Below are 15,224 nucleotides of genomic sequence, written 5' to 3'. Positions count from 1 at the left end.
ATATCGTCTTCAGCAACCAGATGGGAAGACCTACCAAGAACGTGGAACATTGCGAACTTAAAGAAATTTTACGTATAGACTACGTGTTTCTATTTGTTTTTACTTAAAGAGTAGTCAGTGATAGGATGTTATTACCTGAGTTACGTTTATCAATAAATTTAAAAGTTTTCCTTGCAATTATCATCTTTTCGTTTTACTTAATTAAAGAACCAAGAAAAAAATGTGTGTAACGCGCGCGAAAGTCATCGCGAGACCCAAGATGTCATAGAGAGCCACCCAAGCATAAGAGGCTTGGCCAGCCCAGCGGGAAAGTGCTCAGACACTATAAGAGGTCACCAAAATAGAGTCCCGGGATACCTACGCTAGGGTAATAACTTCCCGTCGAGACCACAGAGGCTTAGTTATGCCCAAATTCATATTTAATTAAGCAGCAAGCATAAAGTATGATAAAAAAAAAAACGAAAATTAATGCCCAGATGACATAGTAATCAAAATAAACTTCGACTAAGCAAAATAGTTATGCAAAAGTACGATCTTAGAATAAAGCTCAGACAGGTCTAGTGGCGAAGGCAAAAATCATCCATCCTCGATAGCCTCGTCAGCAGGGAGCAAGTGCAGCGCACCAATGACCTCGCAGTCAACATCCCCCGCTGGAGGAAACTCTGGCAGAGGGTCAACCTGAGCGGTGTCATCCAACTCTGCCACATGAGGTGAAATCCTCATAATCACCTCCTCAGGAACCAAACCTGTCAAGCAGAGCTGGAGACGACAGTCTCGCACCACCTCGTCACGGAGACCAAATGCGTGACTGTAAACCTCATCAGCATAAGCCGGAGAAGCACGAAAGGCTGCTAGTGCCTTCTCCTCAACACCCGTCACAAAGGACTTCCCCGTCTTAGAAGCCAAGAACATCCCGCCAGTCTTCACCTCGGTATGGTGTTTGTCATAGAGGGAACCGAGCTCTTTACGCAATTCCTCATCATCTCTGGTCTTTTCTTCACATTTCTTTGTCAAGCAAGAAAGATCGTCTTGGAACTTCATGTTCTCCGATCGAAGACGTGTCATTTTCTTCCTTTATTGGGAGAGCTCTCGGCGAAATCGAGCCTCCTCAGCTCGACCTCTCTCCTCTCGAGCCTGATAAGCACAAGCCAGAGACACAGCCTGAAAAGCAAGAGACAGTTGGTTACATCACATAAACGTCCCTACAGAAAAGTCACTGAGGGGCGGGGAAAGCACCTGGCAACCTATCAAGGCTAGGCAGTGGGATAGAGCAGCAGGGGGCTGAGGGACCAAATGAGCCATGTCATGATCACATATCATCTCCCTCCCCTTTCTCCATCCCATATCAGGGTCATCTATATCCCAAAAAGACCCCACTTTCTCCTTAGCATTAACTCCTTCCAAGAATAGAGAGTTCTTCCGAGAGCCTCGAGAAGACGATATCGGATCTCCACGACATTTCTTAAAGTTTGGTGGGGTGGCCACTTCGCCCTTCCTCTTGCCATCGTCATGTCCTCTAGTACACTGGTCCTTTCTTTTATCCATAACAGTTCCAGAAGCATGGTTGTCAGTGGACATAGGATGAGGCCCCTGACGAACTTGAGAGCTAGACCCTCCTCCACGACCAGACTGGGGGTGCGACCCCGAAGAAGGGATAGAAGATCGAGGAGCGGGAGGGTAGCGCCGGTCATCAACTCTTTTCTTCTCTCCGATAGAAAGAGACCTCCCCATAGTGTCTTCGCGAGCCTGAAGGGTGGCCAAGTTCACGCGCAACCCTACAAGAAAAATAGGGGGCAATGAAGCATTAAAATTTCATAACTCAAACGTAAAAGTTAAAAATAGTGAAAATCAAAGATGTGCAAAAAGGCAATTAAAGCAACAAAAGAGATACCGCGGGTTAACAAACTCTTAGGATCAAATATATAATCAAAAAAACCCCAGGGTTTGGCACTGAACTTGCAAATGTCGATGAATCATTCTCATTTTCACAACACTACAACTAGAGCTCCAAGTTGAAGGTACGTCACAAACCACTATCCTTTACAAAAAGAAAGTGGGATCGCCAATCCCCTCGAGTCGAGCGTAGTCTGACCATGAACTTGAAACCAGCACGAGGTTGGAAGTAGACGGAGTAGTCAGGTTTAAGGCATCGTACTGAGAAAAGAGAATGGAACAAAGAAGTAGTAGCCTGAATTTGAACTCGTTTGCTCGATGACAGAATCCCAGAAAATAAGTAAGGGAGTTTGGGGACAATTGACTGAAGCTTACACCTAAGGTACGAGTCACCTCGACTAGTAAGGAATGAGGAGGAATGGAAAACCCGCTATTAAAATGGGCAAGGGTCACGGTAAAATACCCTGCGGGTGGGTTGTGATAAGAATCCCCCAAGCTAGGAGCCTTAAACTCATAGTCAGAGGAGATTTCCAGTTTACCACTCAAGCACTTCACATCCTGAGAAGTCAGAAGGCTCCGATCTAGGTCCCCGGGAATAACTTCTTGGTCAGGATTATCACCAAACGAGGAACCACGAGGGCAAGGTAATGGCACTTGAGGGATAGGAGGGAAAGAACACTCGAGATCATCCATTAAAACATCATCACCCAAAGAACCCAAGTCACCAAGGAGGGTCAGGTCACCCAAAGAACCCAAATCGCTCAAGAGGGACGGAGTGTCAGAGTGATAAGAGTAAGTATCTGAAGCTTCACCCCTACTAAAATCACTCGAAAGGGAAGATTTGTGCATACGACTAGCCATTAGTAAAGAGTACTCCTTACCACGAGGCGCGCACCCTGCAAGAAGTTTAAAAATTTATCAGATAACCCGAGAGAAGTAGCATTAGGTGCACACCCGTATCATGTTGTAAAGATTAGTCAATACCCCAACCCAAATCAAATCCAATCCACAAATAAACCCAGCCCAATCCCTAGCCCAAATCACCCCAACCCAAATCCAATCCACAAATAATCCCAGTCTAATCCCTATCCCAAATGAATCAAACCAGCCCAATACCCTTGCACCAACCCAACCCAATCCCTAGCCCAAACCACCCCAACTCAAACCCATTACATAAATAAAGCCCAGCCCAATACCCTTGCACCAGCCAATCCATGCCCAGCCAGCCCAATACCCTTGCACCAACCCAATACCCTTGCACCAGCCCAGCCCAGCCCAGTACCGTCGCCAGCGCAGCGGCTCTGCTCGAATCTGTGCACCCCGATTGGAGCAGCTCCGTAAGATCGGCTCTACTAGCATCTGCTGGGCTGAGTAGCAGCGAAGATGACTTCTCACCAGTATATACAGAACGAGGCTCACAGATACGCATGGATTGCGTGAGATCTTTTTAAGATTTCCGGTTATTTCAGACCCACAAAAGCATAGCACCACCTGGAACCAGGGCCGAAGCCTTGGTCGGACCATCTTGCGACATATAAGTCGCCTGAGTTTTCCCAAAAATGGTGGCTTACTGTACGTATTTCTTTGCTCTATGGTGATGTTCACAGAAAAAGAGTCCCCGGGAGCCTCACAAGATTACGAACAGTAAAGCAAATGGAAGGAAGAAGAAAGACTATTATTTCATGGAGCACAAATTCGAATACATAAAGGAAAAGCATTTGTAATATATATTATATAGTATAATATAGTACCTGCAGCAAAGACCCATAAAGAAAGGGAATAGAGCAGAGAGGATACCTGACATGACTGCGGAAGATCAGGAGAGGAGTGAGGCGTGTGGGCCCCTTTTATAGGGGAGTAGGGCTCAACCTAATTGCAAAATTAAAGCAAAGGATAGAATAAGTTTTTTAAGTTATTGTATTGTTATTTTATTAGGAGCGTAGGAGGAAGCTTTTTCTTCTAATAAATTGTTACTCTCGATCACCTTCAATAAAATGTAGGTGTTCCAGAGTGGGGGGCTTGGCTTATGATGGGTATTAGTCTAAAAAATGGTTTATTTTTGTAAGTTAGGCATAATTAATTGTGTGGAGATTGGATTGGGCCATAAATTAAGGATTAGGCCCAATAGAGAGCCCAAGATAATCTAAGCTCATGGTTCAACTAGGAAGCCTATAAATAGGAGCCATCCCACCATTTTAAAGGGGGATTCACATTATCTCATTATATGCTCCATAAGTATCTAGCTTTTGAGAATACATATTTTGGGGTGTTTGCTAATTTGAGAGTGGAGGATTTTTTTTTTTGTTGGGTATCCCTCGATACCTCTAACCTCAATTCGTGACATAGGTGGCGACCCCGAGATTTATTGGTGTGGACGCGAAAGTAGCGGATATCCTCTCATACTAACGTGTTCACCCGGGCAGATTTATCACCTGAATTTCGTGTAGCATCAGTTATGTACATGATAATAATAACAAGAATTTTCAAGTTGACATTGAGACTACGAGATCGGATTTTATAGCGAAAACAGATAAATTATAGTCATGTGTTTTCTTGCACACTTGCTGTATTAAAGCAACGTTTTTGTTGCTTGAGTGACATGCACATAACTTTGTTGAAAAAAGAAGAGAATTATGTTGAGTTTTGTGTGCGAAAGGTAAGACATTTATCTCTCATCTGTTTTGGAGTGCTTGCAAATGTTTGATTAATGCGCAAGCGTACGAGTGCGATCTAGGTGCGTCGAATGTCAGAATAGCTTATTTAGTCCTCTTAAGGTGTCTTTTTTTTTTTTTTTTATGGTTCTGTAACTTATGGAATTTGAGTTTAATCAGGTAACTTTGGTTTTTGTCATATTTTATCGAAATGTTAACGTGAGTTTGAAATTGGGCTAGCCTAATGGGCTTAGCTCATCCTGTTAGTTTGGACTAATGCATGGGTTCAAGTAATGGGTCCTCAGAATTAATGAGGCGTGGTGATGGTGAGAGGTCTCTTTGGGTCAGGACCATTAACAATTGGGGGCTAAGAAAAAAGTGGCCTTGTTTATGAACTGAATGGTTTGGCGTGAACCACAATAATTGGCCATTAAAATTAATTTTTAGTTGCATTTGAACATCAAAGAAATCAAATGGATTTAAAATCCTTGGATTTGAAATTCATAGTTTCAAACTCGTTCATTTTAGAAAATTTACCTATTTAATCCATCATAAAATAAAAGACTATTTTAAATATATTATTTATTTACTAAATAGTATATAATACAGGTTTTCATGTTTTAAAAACCCTAAAGTATCTCTATTTTTCTTTTTACCCAAAACTTAGTAAACAAAGTTTTATTTCAAAATAATTGAAATAAATTCATTTCAAAAAAGTATATTTGGGGAGATAATTTAAAATCAATGGATTTCGATTATATCTTATTATTCAACGTTGAAATTTTAAATTTATATTTTCACGTGTAATAAAATATATTTCAAAATTTTCTATTATTATGTGAATTTAGAATATATCGTAATTCATCGTGTAAACATACAATGAGAGAATTTGAAGTTTATGTTATTCTTTCACTAAAACAACGAAAATACTAAGAAAAAATAGTGGCTAATCGCAACCTCCCTCCAGTGAAAAACCTAAAAGAAATAAAAACTTGTTAAATTTTTTAATAGAATAATATATCATTTGTTGTTTAACAATCAAGTACATTAACTCATGTGTTAAAAACTCAAGCACGTTTATCTCATTTACAAGTGGTTTTAAACCTAAAACTTAATTTTTTTTAAAAAAAAAAGGATTTTAATTGCAATTAATTTTACATACAAGTTTTTTCATTTTTTTAAAAGTTTTATGAGGTGCTGATGCAATTTACCCGTAAAAGTTAAAATATTTCATTATATTTATACATTTTCAATATTTTCTATATCATTAATTGATTTATTCATTTGTGAATCCGACTGATCCTTACAAAAACTATAATTTGTATTTGATCGAATTTGTTAAAAAGAGTTTATTACTTACAAATTCATATAAAATGTTCATTTTTAAATCCCGAAATTTCGGTGTGGTTTCTTAATATTTGATGTGTGGAGCTAGCTTCCACTTGGAACAGATGAGACAATCGATAGCAACAAGCACTAGCATAGTGCATACATTGTAAGACCAATATTTATTAGGAAAAATGAGACAATTTATGGAATTTGCCACTGAGTTCTGAAAATGGCCAGCAATTCATGGAATTTTAGCAAGCATCAATTTTATATCTTACCACGCTTGGTTTAATCACTAAGCTGCACCGACACATGCAGAGATTGGCGAATCTAAATGTGTAGATTTTGTATACATTTTCCCTGACAAAAACTTGTGTGAGACGATCTCACGAGTCATATTTTGTGATACGGATCTTTTATTTGGGTCATCCATGAAAACTATTACTTTTTATGCTAAGAATATTACTTTTTATTGTGACTATCTGTAGAGTTAACTCATCTCACAGATAAAGATTTGTGAGACCGTCTCACAAGAGACCTACTCTATTTTCCATGGTTTAAATAATAAAAATCACCGAATATTTATATGAACTAGCGGATGAGGCACCCGCGTTGCGTGTAACATAACACTTAATAATGTTGTACACATTGTTGTGTATGACAAAAATCTATTTTTCTATTAAACTTAATTTCAGTTAAAAAATAATATTATGGTAGGAAAAAAAAAGATTTTTTTGCGTTAAAAATACTAACCGTAAGGTTTTTTTAAATTGAGAAGTTTTAAATGTGTTGGTACCGCTAGGGCTTTCATTTTTGGGGAAGATTTCAGACGTGTGGGATTGACGTGGTTGGAATTATTACAGGTGGTGTTGAAGAAGAGGGTAAAAAGGGAAGAAATTTTGGTGTCCTCCTCAAGCAGTTTTTCTAACCCACTTCACTTAATAATATAGTATAGATATTTAACATTGGTAAAAAAATTTCAACATGTGATATATAAAATAATAAAAATTTATGATCGAAATAGTGCGACATTATATTATTATAAAACAAAATGCAATAAATAGGATCACATATTGACACTTAAAAGTATTCCTCGCAATAATTAAATCAATTTAAACTCTATGTTAATCGATAAATTAATCAACTACCTACTATCATGGTGCTTAGTATTATAAAATTGAATTAAAGTGATTATAAATTTATCATATATCAATTCATCATGACTCGTCCATGGTGCGTGTAAATAAAGTGAAATTAATCAATCGAAAATGGAAATTTCGGTTCTATTATTTTAAAATTGAATTTAAGTGATTATAAATTTATCATAAATCAATTCATCGTGTTTTGACGTCCATGGTGCGTGTAAATAATTGATAATAATCACTGGAAAATGGGTAATTTTTGTTCAAAAGTAGAATTGTGGATGCTAAATGTAACGACCATAATGGACTGACACATCAGGAAACAACGATTATAACAATGAATTAATGACAAGTACCACAATTATGAGTCATTTTTTATTTTTATTTTATTTGTAAGAATAACTATTTCTTCAATTTTGATTTTTTTTAAAAAAGGAATAACTGGTTTGCTCTATTAAAAAGACTCGATGAGAAATATCATGTAAATTTTTTTTTTACTTTAATTTAGTTTGGATGAGGTCGAGGAAGGATCAAAGATGATTTTTTTTACAAATACATGATAGGGTGAGGAAACTATAATCTACCACCTCTATTTAAGTCCATCAACCAAAGATTTGTAACTCTGAGACCTAATTTCAAACTTGAGATCTTGATATCAGTCAAGTCATTAAGACGAAATAGTTAAATGGGATAAAATGGTTGCATTCCACTTGAATTTGCTTTAGTCTAATTTGGGCGCTCTTTCAAACCCACCTTGGCCACAAGATACCCTAAAGTAAGGAGGTACCATCCAATGCCCTTTCCCATTTTATATCACACCGGTCTATTCATCTCTTCTATTTTACATTTCGACTTTAGCCATATAGGCTGTGCTCATAAGAAACACTGATCAATATACATTTCAAGGCACCAATTTGCAGTGATCATATCGTGAATATTGGGACTAGCTATCTACCAATTTGTCCATATATAGTAATTCTACATGTTTCCATACTGTCTGATCTCGCGGTTGGTTTAGCTTGAACATTTATTAGAACTTTCATACCGTTATAATCAATATTTGACATATATTATATTGACTCTCGTTCACTGTTACTGTGATAATTCTATTGCTAATCAGGAGATATACTGTTTTGGGGCGTCTCCAACTCATTCATAGAAACCCTGATGTACGTTCGGGGTTTTAGCGAGGGATCAAACACAAAGAACCATTGATAAATCTTCATAACATATCTGATTATTTCTTAAAGTCTCAAATTTCCGACGATCTATCAGATTCGAAACCCAATTATCACAAGTACATCTCCCCAAGTAAAAAAACACAATGTACATATTTCTAAAAATGAGTTACAAAAATCTACATCAACCAAAGAATGGACTAAAGTAGAGTGCGATAAGAACGAATTAAAACAAAAAATTGGATCGATATCTAATTGTACACCGCACCTTATTTATCTTAAATTACATTTGAGTTGAGATATAAGTATCACCGTTACAACGTCGATGTTCATCAAGAACTGACACCACAGGTAGGTCATTATTTCCGCTATATCCTATTATAAAGTGTTAGGATCGGGTGATTGGTTTGAAACTTCTAACCACTCACACTAACTTTTCCAAAATTTCGGTTGGGTTAACAAATTTGAATTTGTAATTTTCGCTAGGTTAATGTCAGTTTATATTCAGATAAGTTATGTGCGAAAGAAAACTAAAATGCTAGATTGAACATTATAAAGTAACTAAGTAAGGAAAAACAGTTGGTTTATCAAGGATAAGCTGACTGAAATGTAAACAACACTGAACAATATACTGTCATTTTAGAATTATTTCGAAATGAAAATGCTAAGCACAAATTGATATTCAATGATTTGATATAATGCTTAAGTGTGTGCTAAGAGATCTTGAAAACAGTTGGGCTCTTGAAGTTTGAGCACTTGAATTTATGCGATGATTCAAGAGAGCCTAACTGATTGATAAGTTCCTCTATTTATAAAACTTGGATTCGACGTTCAGTAAAATCAAATATTATATTTGTTCTAAATATGATAGATGTTAATCTCGTCTTTTTCCACGTCGCTATCTTTTCTGACAATCGTAAATTGTAGGTAATGCTCGCAAAATTCGGAAAAAATCAGATATAGTTTGCATGAAAGACTTTATTCAATAATTCAGCTTTGTAACTATGAATAGTCTAAATTGTTATTCAAAGAATGTTTGTTTATTTACTCAAATATCTTTTAGACTACTTGGTCATCAGCTATTAGTTCGGCGACCTTGATAACAGTTAATCTCAATCAAAATCAAATTTTGTGTTGTAATATTTTCAAGTTAGCTTATTTTCAGGTCAGTTTGATTTAAAAAAAAAAAATCATAAAAACTTAATTGATTATTTGATACACATTTAATAATAAGTTAAAGTCTCTCCTTACTATCTCAACATATTTATTATTTTTTTAAAACAATAAAAGACAGTACGGTATCAGATAAATTTTTTTGGTATATTTAAGTGAACTTTCATTATTACATTTTATTAAATAAAAATAACGTAAAATGAACAATTACAAAAATATTGAGGGGTACAAAAGTTCGATTCACCAAAATTTTAGTACTCTTTTCACAAACAATAAAAATATATATTTATATTATATTATTTAAAAAATAATTTTTTAAGTATATTAATTTTGTTATTTTTATTTAAAACTTTAATATGTTTTGTCGTATTTAAATTTAAATAAAAAAGTTAAGGATTATATTTACAATACTTAGAGATCAATATACATCATATTAATGAACTACGTTCAAACTTAATTAGATTCGATAAATAATGAAATTAAATCAAATTTGTATGTCCTATCAAAATATAATTTGTATTTTGATTTATATTAATTAAATTATTATTATTATTATTAGATCAAAATTTAATTATTAAACATACATGAGTGAAAGTAGTAATAGTTCTCTTCAATTTTTTTTAAAAATATTTTTGAGTACGCTCACATGCATATACGGTATACCATGTGTACAATCACAGAATATATAATAATACAACAACAAATGTACGCAAAAAAATACGCTTCACACAAACCTAATGGTTACAAGTCAACCGAAACTAATCCCATGATGCAATATCCCACTTAAAATTCCTTTTTTTCAAAAAAAAATCACATTGTTGGATAAGTGCTGTTCAGTGACGGAGTCATAAATATGGTTCTGCTCGAGCTTAGAATTTTAAGCTCTACAACTTTTAATATTTTAAATTTATCTACCTGGACTAATATCATATTATTCCAAAATTATACAAAATCTAAATGTAATTTTTTTTAAAAAAAAAATGGAATCAGCCCCGGGTAGATGTAGAGTGTAGCTCCGCCCTTGGTGCTTACGTCATAGTCAAATCGTAATAATATGATTATCATTATTTGAGAAAGATGTTGACGATTAATTTGTTCCAATCTGCTACGGCCTCGCTGGATAAGAGCTAGCCAGGTAATGTGAGCTTATTTTAATTTCCGAATTTATCAAAATAGTTGTAACATTAAGAAAAATAAATAGATTTTCAACATATTCCATTACAATCCAACTAATTATTTAGCTATGTATCTCATGATTATTTTTAATATATCAGTATACATTAATGATCATTGATAAGTACACATGAATTGTTAATTGATTAAACGTTTAAATACACTTTACAAAACAATTATTTATTAATCCGTCTTTTATCAATACATGTAGTATCAATGCTATTAATTTATAGAGCTTTAAGGCATAGTTTGGTACACATGATAGGATAAACATGTGATATATAATATAAGGATAAGTTAATGATAAATAAAATTTAGGATATTATGTTTAATGTTTGGTATGATTTTAATAAGAGTGATTAAATTTACATATTAGATTGTGATGACAAAATTAACCTTATCATAATAAATTGTATAATTTCAAAGTTATTGCTTGAGTTCATATTTCTCATCCGTTCATGCGCCGACAGTGCTTGGATGATTTATTTATTTACCTAATTTTATATTATATAATATGATAATTGAGCCATTGATTTCGTGAGTCAATTCAAATATCAATTTTTAAGGTTAATCGAGTGCTACTAATAATTTTATTGAGATTTATAAAACTCATTTATATAATTATCTCGAATTCATTTATATAATTATCATTTTATATAATATATAAAAATAAATAAAAATATTTATTTGATTTTAATTTCTATCTACTAGCAAATATTATAAAAATCATTTATATAATTATCATCATAGTGATATTAATTAGAACTTGATCTTATATAGGGTATAATATTTATATTTATGAGGGCAATTAAGTCATTTGTGGTGTTTTTATCATTAAATTAAAATTATCACATCTCATAAAAGAGATATTTTATCATTGTATAAAATTATTTATCACAATGCCCACGATATTATCACAGATTTTCTACAAAAGTTCCAAACGTAAGATAAGGAGAATTATTTATTAATCCCTCTTTTATCCAGTATACTAAACAATACTTATAGAGCTTTGATTACTATAGTTTGTGAATTGAACTTGTGAAACATAATCAATAAATAGAATTCCTAAATTCTAAGAAATTCAAAAGGAAAAAAAAAAGAAGATATAAAGTAAAGTCGCTCGGTTTCAACGATGGGCAAAGAGAGGTTGTCACCTTAAATATATATATAAATAAATAAAACGGATTTTTAATTCATTAATGTTATGTTGGTCTTGCTTGGATGTAACTGGATATTTTTTCATCAATTTTTGTTGATGTTTTATTTATCTCGCAGCAATCTAATCAATTGGTAATTATTGATCTCATATTAAATCGAATTAGTTGAATTACAAAATTAGAATTTATACTTTCATATCTTTATTTTATTTTTATTAATTATAGAAAGGATAAAATATAATTTATCATCTTACCCTAATTTGATCAATCAAATCAAATATGCTATTATTATTGAATACTATTTCACGTCCTACTCAAATATTTTAATAATCTCCATATTAATTTATCTATACAATTCTATCAAATCTTATAACTCAAGTAAAAAGAACCTAAATATGTAAATTGTTATATGTAAAGTATACTAAATCATGCTTACCTTATCAAACACTAGTTGTCCCGATAGCTTCAATCTGGTCCAAGACTCGAGGTGGAGGCCGGTGGATTCTATGTTTTAATTATTATCACATCTTTTGTCATACGTCTCACGAGCTAACCATACAATATTACCCTATCTCGATTTGATCACCCCAAATTTTTTTATGTGTTGGAGCATTATATGCCACTGGAGCAATACTTTATTGCTAAAAAAAATCGTGAACTCAAATTGATAGGATCGATTATGGATATTTATTGAGACACGATGTACCGGTTCTTGAAATATTAACACCAATTAATTAAAATGAGTTTGTTTTACAAACCCAGTGAAAGAAACTTGAAATAATCTTTCGTAGAAATCGATTAAACATTTGGTAAAACATTTAAAAGATATGTAAGTTGAATATAAAAATGGTTTGGTTGAAGTATTTTATCAAATACATGATATGCAATATTTTAGTATTTAAAATACACATAGAATTATTCAACAATGCATATTAAAAACAGTAGCAATAATAAGTAAATGCGATGAATAAATAGATATGAATTTGTTTATGGATGTTAAGAGATTAACAACTTATATGTCACATCTTTTTCCCTTTGAGAAGTTTCCTTGGGAAAGATTCACTAGAAGACTTTGATGTATGCAATTTTTTGTACAAACCCCTTTCGACTTAGGACTTATCCATTGCCTAATCGAAACTCCTACACTCTCGATTGTAGGCCGCAACCTCACAATCTGCATAATGTTTAAGTCTCATATGCCAAGACTATAAAACAATATTTAATGTATTTGTGTGAAAACTCACTCAACTAAACTTTTAAGCTTAACTCTCATGTATGTGTGAGGATTTAATCCATTACAGTATGTGCATCTCGCAAATGTATCATCACACTTAGGCTTACTATCTTTCTAGCTAATTTATTCATGTAGGCGATCCATACTTTGAATCTCCTTCAAAAGCTTGTATTTAATATTCATATATTGTATTTATAGCCTCCAACAATGATATGAACGTTTGAAACAATATGATCGTCGAGAAAGTTTATGTATTGTTTCTGATATTAAAATGGTTAAATTCGCCTTGTTGGTCACTTTTCGCGAGCCTAACTGATTTTGAGATCCGCTGCCAGTTGGGCTCGTCAGCTATACGATAATTTAGTTGGGCTCATCAGCTAGATCGAACCAAACTGATGAGGTCTGCTAAAACCATCCTTGTTGATTTCAGCCTATGCGAACTAATAATTTTATCGTCATTGATCAAAAACCAAACTGATGAGGTCTGTTAAAATCAGCCTTACAAAACTAGTTGTTTTATTGTCATGTATCAACATCTTAAACTCTGATTCAGACTTTGACTTGTGAAGTTGATTTGTAGATCATCGTCTTCTCTTCGTAACGCATACTGAACATTTCATTTGGATAAATGATTATCAGTATGATCAAAATAACGCAACTGCTTATGTTCAACTGATACTTGTGATCAGCCAAACCTATTAGTCTGATGTCATTAGTTTGTCTTAATAACATCCGATTTAGCCCAACTGATGTGAAATAAGACTTGTCCCAACCAAGCTGGAAGATAACATCTAAACATTGAAGCTCGCCAAATTTTCAGTTTGACTAAATTCGAGTTTCAACTTTCATCTTGAATTAGCAACTTCATACTCGAATAAATATCTTAGAACAAAATAACAAATTTTGTTTTCATCAAAATCAAGATGGTTAAGTTTCTAAACCCAACACAAATTTTTTGAAATAATATAACAGCCCAAACAACATATATATATATATATATTAAAAAAAAATTTACATATATCGTTCAACGAAGTTGTGCCCTACGAGATTTTAAAACATAAAATTCATCAATAATAGAATTTATATCAATATGTTTAGCTAAATCTCGTTCAATATAGAGTGTCAAACAATCGGCAAGAAAGTCATCATCCATTTTATTGCGAAGTGCCGTTTTCACATGCTTCATTGCTGAAAAAGCCCGCTCAGTAGTGGCAGTAGTAGACACAGGTAATGTCAAAACAAGATGAATCAATCTAGTCAACATAACATAAAACACTTGACCGTCCACTCTCGGTCAATTGCTGACACAACTCAACAAGTGTAGAAACCTTTAAATTCTGCATCACATCAAGTTTATAATGTATCAATTCATACTTCAAAGCAACAATTTCTTGATGACTGTGAAATCTCCAGGATAAAACTTCTTCGCAAGCTTGCAAATATCATCACTGTTAAATGAGTCAAATGAATTTTTAGGATCTAAAGTTGTACTAAGAGAAAGAAGTTCCACGATGACTCATTGAACCGAGTATTTAACTCCATCAAAATGAAATATATTGCTGCATTAAAAACATCAAAGTGGTAATGATGTTCTATTGTAGTTTGCCGACAGGAACGTCCAATCTTATATAGACAATCAAGGTCAGGTACATCAATTCATTTCTTGAGCAAAAAACTTTAACTTCCTGAAGAAATTCATTCCACCCACATTCTCTAAATTCTTGAAGACAAGTTTTGGTAGTAGTGACAAATGTGATAGCAGTCAAAATGTCTTGAGATTTTCTTTGAAGAATTTGACAAAGAGTATCTGTTGTTCTCATAATTTATGCATTAAGTGCAAAATAAACACAAATTCAAAGCTTGCCATGTTTCTGTAAATCCCCCGAACTTCAGCCTTAACTCTTCCATTTGGAGAATAATCGCTGGAGAACTTCAAAAACTTTGCAAGTTGCAGTGTACATACCTATCAAGCTTTTTACGAATCATAGTGAGAACTCCAACGAGTAGCTCCTGCTCGTTGCAAATTACCAATCTGGTTTGCACCACATCAGGAATCACGTTCTCCAATTGACAACATATACTCAATTTCATTTCTTTGTGCAGTATGTAATTCAGCAATGCGCTTAGTAGAAGAAGTGACAATATTAACAATATTGTCCAAATGAGAAAAGAATTCCCAAATAACACTAACATCCTTAGCTGCAGAAAACCAATGTCAGTTGTAAACGATGTGCAAAACAGTGGACATAGTATGCATAGGGACAATCTTTGAGAATAATGCTTGAAGTCCATTC

At 33.8% G+C, this 15,224-nt stretch overlaps 1 protein-coding gene across 1 annotated transcript; it reads right to left on the bottom strand.

Moving 5' to 3' along the window:
• Positions 1-1,045: 1,045 nt before the first annotated feature.
• On the bottom strand, positions 1,046-1,731 carry LOC142535137 (uncharacterized). The gene is made up of 2 exons (XM_075641681.1): positions 1,237-1,731; positions 1,046-1,161 (listed from the first exon to the last, which is right to left on the bottom strand). The coding sequence occupies exons 1-2, from the start codon at positions 1,729-1,731 to the stop codon at positions 1,075-1,077; spliced, it is 582 nt and encodes a 193-aa protein (XP_075497796.1). The 3' UTR covers positions 1,046-1,074.
• Positions 1,732-15,224: the final 13,493 nt, after the last annotated feature.

The sequence above is a fragment of the Primulina tabacum genome, unplaced genomic scaffold (assembly GCF_025594145.1).
Source record: "Primulina tabacum isolate GXHZ01 unplaced genomic scaffold, ASM2559414v2 Contig810, whole genome shotgun sequence".
NCBI classification, from domain to species: Eukaryota; Viridiplantae; Streptophyta; class Magnoliopsida; order Lamiales; family Gesneriaceae; genus Primulina; species Primulina tabacum.
The sequence above is the reverse complement of the archived record's forward strand: the minus strand, read 5'-3'. Positions and strand labels throughout refer to the sequence as shown.